The sequence below is a fragment of the Palaemon carinicauda genome, chromosome 25, assembly GCF_036898095.1.
Source record: "Palaemon carinicauda isolate YSFRI2023 chromosome 25, ASM3689809v2, whole genome shotgun sequence".
In the NCBI taxonomy this organism is placed as follows: domain Eukaryota; kingdom Metazoa; phylum Arthropoda; class Malacostraca; order Decapoda; family Palaemonidae; genus Palaemon; species Palaemon carinicauda.
This window is the reverse complement of record NC_090749.1, coordinates 103,857,707-103,867,706: the sequence shown is the minus strand read 5'-3', so window position 1 is coordinate 103,867,706 and position 10,000 is coordinate 103,857,707. Positions and strand designations below refer to the sequence as shown.

General features: G+C 36.1%; 1 protein-coding gene across 3 annotated transcripts in view; it reads left to right on the top strand.

Annotated features, from left to right (window-relative positions):
* LOC137619313 (bestrophin-3-like) overlaps positions 1-10,000 on the top strand; it is a 32,878-nt gene that overhangs the window by 8,176 nt on the left and 14,702 nt on the right. For 2 of the 3 annotated variants that reach the window (XM_068349474.1, XM_068349473.1), the window contains exon 2: positions 9,505-9,712. In XM_068349474.1, the coding sequence (XP_068205575.1) occupies positions 9,642-9,712 (71 nt within the window). In that variant the 5' untranslated portion in view covers positions 9,505-9,641. Of the gene's footprint in view, positions 1-4,049; positions 4,176-9,504; positions 9,713-10,000 lie in introns of those variants that run through there. The other variant, XM_068349475.1, reaches the window with a different exon arrangement.

Sequence of the window (10,000 nt, the reverse complement as noted above, 5' to 3'; positions counted from 1 at the left end):
AATAAAAATAGAGGGCTCATTGGCACATCTTTACCTCTAGGTCTCGATTTCAAGTCTCGCTCAAGGCTTAACGCATTTTGATACTGGACACTCGCTCACCGTCCATATGAGCTATCATAAGTCGTCAGGAGCTAGTGTCTAGTTTCCCCTGGTCCTATCCTGGGCTGGCAAGGACTTTGCAGTCAATAGTCCAAACAGATCCTAACTATTTTTATGATCTAAATCAAGTAGAAGACTAATAAAGTGGGTGCAGATAATGGCTTAGCCCTGAAGAGGTACTGGTGATGTCTGCATTCTCCTACACGAGGGGTACTGTAGTCACTATGTCCATATATGGACAGTTCATTCTAATAGCCAGGCCTTCTCCATCATAAGGCTCAATACTACACAGTATTCTAGAAGTTTTATTCCACCTGCGATCAAGTTGTGGAATGATCTTCTTAATCGGGTAGTTTGATCTTTTTATAGTTCATATATGAAAGATCTGTTTTGGTGTTGTTGATGTTACTTCTTATATCTTATATCGTTTAATTATTTCCTTTCCTTACTGGGCTACTTTTTCCCCTGTTGGAGCCTTTGGGCTTATGGCATCCTGCTTTTCCAACTACGGTTGTAGCTTAGTTAATAATAATAATTTTGATATTAATAATAATAATAATAATGATAATAAAAATAATAATTTTATTATTATTATTATTATTATTATTATAGTAATATTAATAATAATATTATTAATGATAATGATGATGATAATAATAATAATAATAATAATAATAATAATAATAATAATAATAGATCTTTATCAGCTTTCATATATAATAGTTCCAGAATATACCATCTGTAAAGTCTCACACAGATAAATATATATCTTATTACCTCCGCCAACGAAGTTGGAAGGAGGTTATGTTTTCGCCCCTGTTTGTGTGTGTTTGTTTGTGAACGACTTCCTGGCCACAGTTTTAATAGTAGAGTAATAAAACTTGCAGGGATTAACTGTTATGTAAAAATCTGGAAATGAATAAATCTTGGAAGGTCAAGGTCAAAGGTCAAGGTTGCGGTTAAGCAAAATGTCCAATTCACGTAATCAGCCATAAGTTTGGACATCGTTGTCACAGAGACCTCAAACTTGGTTCATATTTTGAGTGTAGGAAAATCCACGCCAATTAATACATGTTATTGTCGAAGGTCAAGGTCAAGGTTGAGAAATAAGCTGCCGCGGCGGAGGTCTGCGCTCTACTGAGCGCCCCTCTAGTTATTTATAGGTTCGACTCCCACGATGGGTTGGTACACTTATGTGCTAAAAATCACAATTTATACAACAAATGCAGCCGTTTCTAGTCCACTGAAGGACAAAGGCCTCAGGCGTGTCCTTATTCTGGGCTTTGGACAGTTTCTATCACCAGTCTGGCCAACTGCATATTGGTATTAATGGGAGTCTTTAGTCTCATCGCCCACAGCAAACCAACCTAGTATGGGTGGCCGATGACTAGTTCGGCTTTGTGTATCATGGCGATATGCAAACCCTTTTCCACACTCGGAAAGGGACAGTGTATATATATGTTTATATATATGTATATAAATATATATATATATAAATATATATATATATATATATATATATATATATATGTATTTATATACATATGTATATATTTATATATACATATATATACATATATTTATATATATACATATATATATATATATTATATATATATATATATATATATATATATATTTTATATATATATACATATATAAATATATTCATATATATATATGTATATATATATATATCAATATATATATATATTATATATAAATGTATATATATATATATATATACTGTACATACATACAGTATATATATATATACATACATACAGTATATATACATAAACATATATATATACATATATATACCTATATACAGGATATACATATATGTATGTATGTATGTATGTGTGTATAATTATTCCTTTACAAGCCAGCACTCCTTTCTTCTTCTTCTTCTTCTTCTTCTTCCCTGAGTGTGAACTTCGACAGAATCTAATTATCAGTTTTCAAAAGCGCGCAGACACCTAATTGGTCCGTCTAAAGTAGGACTCTCTCTCTCAAAAGGGAAACGAGACAGAGATTTTGACGGGAGACTCCACACACCTGTAGACGGCTGGGGAAAACCTTTCTTTAGAGAGAGAGAGAGAGAGAGAGAGAGAGAGAGAGAGAGAGAGAGAGAGAGAGAGAGAGAGAGAGAGAGAGTGTGTGTTCCTATCTTCTTGGGTACGTAGTGACTCGGCTATTATTGAGGAACAAAAATAATGATTTGCTAAGGATACAGAGAGAGAGAGAGAGAAAGAGAGAGAGAGAGAGAGAGAGAGAGAGAGAGAGAGAGAGAGAGAGAGAGATTTTCTTAGTGGATGTTAACTCTCGAAATCTTAGAGCCGAAGAAGGTAATAAAAGAGAGATGGGAGTAAGAATGAGATTTAACCTCATTGATATGCTGGAGAAATATCCTTTTAAAAAGGAGTCTTATAAGTAGGAGACTTAAAAACAAGTAGTACGTTATTATTATTGTTGTTGTTGTTGTTGTTATTACTATTATTATTATTATTATTATTATTATTATTATTATTATTATTATTATCCATATTATTGTTATTATTATTATTATTATCCATATTATTGTTATTATTATTATGATTATTGTTATTATTATCATTATTATTATTATTATTATTATTATTATTATTATTACAAGCCAGGATATAACCCTAGGTGGAAAAGCAAGGGCTCCAATAGGGAAAAAATAGCCCAGTGAGGAAAGAAAACAAGGGAATAAATAAACAATGAAACATTATTAAGTTTAAATTATATCTTTCACATATAAACTATAAAAATTTCAAACGAACAAGAGTAAGTGAAATAAGATAGAACAGCATACCCGAGTGTACCCTCAAGCAAGAGAACTCTCATCCAAGGCAGTAGAAGGCAATGGTACGAAGGCTATGGCACTACCCAAGACCAGAGAACAATGGTTTAATTTTGGAGTGTCCTGGGGGTGTCCTCCTAGAAGAGCTGCTTACCATAGCTAAAGAGTCTCTTCTGCCCTTACCAAGAGGAAAGTAGCCACTGAACAATTACATTGCAGTTGTTAACCCCTTGGGTGAAGAAAAATTGCTTGGTATATATGTATATATATACTGTATAAGTTTGCTAATAGCTGATTGGTTAGAATGATCTCGTCCAACCAATCAGGTGGCAGGAAACTTTTCCGAGCTAAAAGGGCACCCCTGCGAGTTGGCGCAAACGCACCTCGTAATATTTTTCCTATTATCCTACCTCTAAGAGAGAGAGAGAGAGAGAGAGAGAGAGAGAGAGAGAGAGAGAGAGAGAGAGAGAGATGCAAAAGAAATTCTTCGTATCTGGCTGTGACCTACATAGCGTTAGAATAACCCTGGCCGGGTTTAAAAAAAAAACGGTGAAAATAACCACCTTCGACAAAAACAACACGGTGAAAATAAAGTTTCTTTGATGTGAAATCAACCTGGAGACCTTTCACCTTTGCCGAGTCGGTCGCTGTGAAAATAATAATGATGATTAAAAGCTCTTCTGATTATCTATGTAATATATATTGACGAAAGAGATATATTTATAAAATTAATTTATAATTTTTTTTCTATTTGATAGATTGTGGTTTATCAAGTCATCTATCCTCTATGATAAGTTTAAAGGGAACTCGGTGATCAACAGATGGTATTACTCCCGATCCAATCTCAGGGTTGCCAGTTAGGCATTTTTCAGGCCAAAAAACTCGAATTTGTCCTTTTTTAAAAAAATTGGTTGGACTTTAATATGAAAAAAGGCTGGTCTTAAATAACTACTGTATATATTAAGCCTTTTTAAACTAATAGGTAGGCCTTTTAAAACTTCTGTTGATTAGAGTTTTGCCTTTTTCTCATTTCTAAACCCTGGCAACTCTGTGCTGAGGTCATCTTTCCCTTGAACACAAAGGCTGTTTATACACAGGACGCGTAACGTGTGTGAGGTTGGCCGATTAAAAAAATCTCTTTGTGATTCGATAAATAATGTTTTCTTTTATGTTTGGCCATGTGTTGACTACAGTAGATTCAGCTGGGATGTCTGTTTGTATTAGCTGGATAACTCCAGATCGGAAGGTTCGATATTAATGTTGTTTATTGTTATAGAAACCATATTACATTCTGTGGAACATTGTCCTAGGTTAGGTTAGGTCAGTTCGTGTCTCCTGGAGTCCTGGTTTGAGAGAAGCCTAGCCTCCCAAACCTAGTAACAGGAAAATATGGCCATGATATTATGGTTATTTAACTAAAATATTCTTTATTTTAATATATTTTGTAGATATTATCATAAAACACTTAGATTTCAGTACTCGAGCTGGGCTTCGCTCGACGGCTGAATACCTCGTCAGGCTGGGAGAAGTGAGGAGAAGAAAAGTCGCCTTTTGTTCCTTTCTTTTGATGTCGTCTACTCCCAAAATTGGGGGAAGTACCTTGTTAGATAGATAGACATATATATATATATATATATATATATATATATATATATATATATATATATATATATATATATTGTTATTCAATTTCATTATTTAAAAAAATTAGCCACTATCAATTATAAATTAAATATTGAAGCATAACTTGACACCTTCATTATTTATCATCATCATCTACATCATTATCACCCAGATGCCATATCCCTAAGGACGTCGGTAATCATGGCTCACCATTCCTCTCTATTTCCGGCTTTAAAGGTCTTTCACCGGTGTATTCAACTTCTCCTTACTGTCATCAGTTACACCATTTCCATCTATAGAATATTTAATAGTTCATTCGTATAGAAAACTTCCAGACCCTGAACTTCACTGCATTCCTCCCTGTTTCCCAAATCACATGAGCTACCTCTATCATGAGGTTCGGGTTAACTCTCCGTCTCACGCTTACTGAGCATAGATTCCCTGCCCATCACTGATGCCATCTCTCCCTACACTTATCTCTTTGGGTACTCTCCGCACAGTAAGGGTGGGACAAGGGGAATTTCCTCGGAGCAACCTGCGCCAGGAATTTCTGAGACAAACTGTACGTAAGTATAGCACCAGTTTGTCTTCAATGTCGTAGGAAGAAGAAGTTCTCCGAGTTCCTTGCTACAGCTTTTGTATTGCAAAACACTCCTGATCCTATCTTCAGCAGCTACCCTGCTGCCTCCTTTACATAGACACTCACCCACATACACACTCATGTGCATATATACTGTATACTGTATTGGTGTAAGATCAGCGAAGTTAAACAGCGCTTGGTCTAACCAGTATCCCAATGTAGGATCACAGTGAAAAGTCCTCCCAAGATTCTATCTTTGAAGCTCCAGAAGTCTGGAAAAACCTACTCTATAGTTCATTGTTTTATGTACATGCATGACGATGTAGTTTACGCAACACTCTGTGATACCAACGTGGCACGTATTCAGAAGCTGCTGGATCGTGTGGACCTCTGGAAAGACTTATTAAGGATTTCATGCTTTTAGGATTATTCATTTTGACAATCTTGTACAATTCCTCTCAGCCTTTTTTACACGGTGGCTCATCAAAGGCAGGCAAGCAACAACTCTACAGGAAATACAGGTCCTCTTGAATAGTCTTTTGTGATCAATCGATTGATACCGATTGATAACAACACATATGTCACTCCCGGTCGTTCGATTCTGCGGAGAGATTCGCTTTGATTTTGGGAAAGCAAAGCTCATGTAACTGGTATGAGGGAGAAAGTTCCATAAACAAACGCACCTTCAAATTAGACCTCCTTCAAGATTAAAACTTCTCTTCTGCTCTCATCCGAATACAAAAAAAAACAATACCTCGGTAAACTTTGTACGGATCTCATCGTGAATGTTTATTCTCCTCTACTTTTAGGCTTTTTCATTTGTTTTACATTTGTTTTGGGTAAAGAAAAGGGTAACTTTGGCAGATCAACCATTGTGTTACTTATTATTACGATTACCAATGATCAATACAAAATCTATCATTTAAGATATAATCTAATTCAGATTGTAATCAAAGTGAAACACAATTAAAGAAAATCTTCTAATGACTTTTTAATCAAAACACATATAGTATAAGTAATGAAGTGTTGACCGCATTAACAGAATAGACACAAAGTTCCGTAAAACTCAGTTTTGAATGTCTCGCGTATTACCGCTTTGTTAGCCTTGGACTGACACCAAGCCTTAATCAGCTTTGTTGCCATAAACATACATATTTCTCATCTCATTTTTAATCTATATCCTTTATATCCATAACTGTCATTTAGGATTTGGGGTATGTGAGCCCTATAACTTGCCAGAAGGGATTTTCATGGTGGTCATCTTTTGGGGTACTAGTTGCACTAAGCACTGTTTAACTTTGCTGATCTTACATGAATAACTATGGCAAAGTAGGAAGTGCCACTGTATATATATATATATATATATATATATATATATATATATATATATATATATATATATATATATATATATGGGCGTATGTGTAAGAGAGAGACAGTAGAGTAGCTGCTGAAGATAAGGATCATAAATGTTTTGAAGTGCAAAAGCTATAGCATGGAAATAAAGATTGCCTGATGGATATCAGAAAACACAGAGGAATTATCTGTTTTTTATGGGTTAGGAAACAATCTCAAATTTCTTTAGGTGGTCTGAACATGTATAGAGAACCTGGAGTCTCATTCTATGAGCAACAAGTAATTGTTACAGAGTACAGGGGGAAGTGTCTACCCTCCAGTTACCTCAAGATAGGAAATATCCATGCCTAACAATTTGTTGGAATGGAATTCAAATTCCACTCAAGCTTGATAGTTCCTTTAGTGTCTGTAACCTCACCATCCTTGTGAGCTAAGGATGGAGCGTTTGGGGGAGCCTATATGTCTACCCGCTGAGTCATCAACAGCCATTGCCTGGCCCTCCCTGGTCCTAGCTTTATTGAGAGGGGCTTAGGTGTTCTTTCTTACCTCTGCCATTGACATTGCCCTATCGAGCAGGACAGTGCCCTAGAGACTGACTATATATATGTACATATGATCAGTGCGCAAGCCCCCTCTCCACCCAAGCCAGGACATAAGATGGACAGGCAATGGCTGTTGATGAATCAGCAGATAGACCTATAGGCTCCCCCAACGCCCCTTACATCCTTAGCTCACAAGGATGGTGAGGTTGCATCGACCAAAGGAACTAACGAGTTTGAACGGGACTTGACCCCTCAGTCTGGCGATCACCAGTCAGGGACGTTACTACATAGACCACCACAGCCTTAAGTGACCTTTAAACCTATAAGGATAATCAGAAAGATAATAGATTAAGTAAATAAGTAAAAGCGAGTATCTTCCATGAAGAGTATTCGCGTCTCACGATACGTGTTCCGGACGCGTATAATATCCATCAAGATATTACTACACTTAGGGTAATTACATATCATTATCAGAAGATAACAAGATATATGAGAAAGTAATGAACAATAGACATGACAGAAGTCCTTTGTAATTTTGTAGTGGTTCTCATCAAACTCAATTGTGATTAGTATTATCTCTTGTATATTTTTTTATTAGTCTTAAAACTTTTGTTTTAAGCAATGTTTTTTTTTATCGACAGTAATAATGCCAGTAGTAATCAGGTAGTTGAATCGGTGGAACTTCAAAAGTTCAAACTTGCAGCGAATGTTTTTATGTTGAACAGGCTGACATGAGTCTCTCTTCGTTGTTTATATATGCCAGATCCATTTTAATGTTGTTACTGTTCTTAAAATATTCTTTCTTATTTGTTCTTTACTTCTCATATAGTTTATTTATTTCCTTATTTCATTTCCTCACTGGGCTATTTTTCCCTGTAGGAGCCCTTGGGCTTATAGCATCTTGCTTTTCGAGTCCCGCTCAATCTTGGTAGTTTTTTGTAGTGTCAGCTACCTCACCATCCTTATGAGCTAAGGCTGGGGTGTTTGGGGGTAGCCTATAGGTCTACCTGCTGAGTCATCATCACCCATTCCCTAGCCCTCTCTGTACCTAGCTTAGGTGGAGAGGGGTCAGTCTCCAGTTCATTGTCCTTGTTCCTTGCCTCTGCCATTCATGACGACTTTTAAAACCTTAAATCTCTTCCTATGATAGATCTCTCTTCGAATGCCGTTTCTAAATTGAATTACTATTTCAGTAAAGAAATTATTCTGATTCTTCATTGTTAATCATTCACAAAAGAAAGCATTGAGATACTACCTGGATCCCTCTCTCTGGTTACGGTTTACTTTCCCTTTGCCTACACATACACCGAATAGTCTGGCCTATTCTTTAAAGATTCTCATCTGTCCTCATTCACCTGACAACACTGAGATTACCAAGCAATTCTTCTTCACCCAAAGGGTTAACTACTGCACTATAATTATTCAGTGGCTACTTTCCTCTTGGTAAGGGTAGAAAAGACTCTTCAGCTATGGTTAGCAGTTCTTCTAGGAGGACACTCCAAAATCAAACCATTCTTCTCTAGTCTTAGGTAGTGCCATAGCCTCTGTTCTATGGTCTTCCACTGTATTGGGTTGGAGTTCTCTTGCTTGAGGGTACAATCGGGCACACTAGTCTATCTTATTTCTCTTCCTCCTGTTTTTATAGTGTATATAAGAAATATTTATTTTAATGTTGTTACTCTTTTTAGAATATTTTATTTTTCCTTGTTTCCTTTCCTCACTGGGCTATTTTTTCCTGTTGGAGCCCTTGGGCTTATAGCATCCTGCTTTTCGAACAAGGGTCGTAGCTTAGCAAGTAATAATAATAATAATAATAATGATTATAATATAGTTCAGTTTTACCTAATAATGTTGATAGGAAGCTAGAGGCCCACAGGCCTCCAATTCACGATGGTGAGGGAAAAGGCGACTGTGTTTTAATCTAATATTTATAAAAAAAAATACTGAAACAATCCACTGCTCTGGTTAGCTGTGTAAACAAGACGAAAATGAACGAGCCTTTTGACTTCAGTATCATCACTCCTTGATTTCTCAAGGGATTTATACAAGACCTTTTCCCGTATTTTTCTTGTCTTTTCTACCCTTTCTAAAACTGCCAATTATATTCCGTGGTGAAGGCCTACGTAACATGTTTCTATGTAATGGATAATCTGTCTGTTTTATTACCTCCGCCAATGAAGTTGGAAGGAGGTTATGTTTTACCCCCCTGTTTGTGTGTGTATTTGTGTTTGTTCGTGAACAACTTCCTGGCTAAGATTTTAATCTTAGAGTAATGAAACTTGCAGGGATTAACTGTTATGTAAAAAGTTGGAAATTATTATGAAATTTTGTAAGGTCAATGTCAAAGGTCAAGGTCACGGTTGAGCAAAAGGTCGAGAAATAGCTTTGCTGAGGGCCCATCTACTTGTAACTGTTTTTTTTATATGAATGTGACCTTTCCATGTAAACTTTGACCTTTGTTCCATTATTTACAGAGACTGTGGATTAGACTTTACTCCCATTCGTCTGGCAAAACCAATCAGAGGAGAGGATGTGCTCAGAGTTTAGACAAATAAAGAAGAAGAATTAAAAGCGTCATCAAACTCGTCCCTCTAGACCATCACCAACAGCCATGACTGTCAAGTACACACAGAAGGTGGCCAATCAAAGAGGCTTTGGCTCATTCACAAAGCTCTTGATGAGGTGAGTCTAATATATACATTTTGGGAATGGTATTAGTCTTAAGACGTGGCCCACTGATATATGTGTGTTGAGAATCCTGAAAAATTTCTCAATGAGGAGACGAATTATTCTACAGCTGTTTCAGCTATTATCTCGTGGTGTTCTTCAGGGCTACAATGTTGAACAGTGTAGTTTACACACTTCAGTGGATAGGCTACCATGATGAAGACTGAAAGATAATGAATGGGCAATATATATATATATATATATATATATATATATATATATATATATATATATATATATATA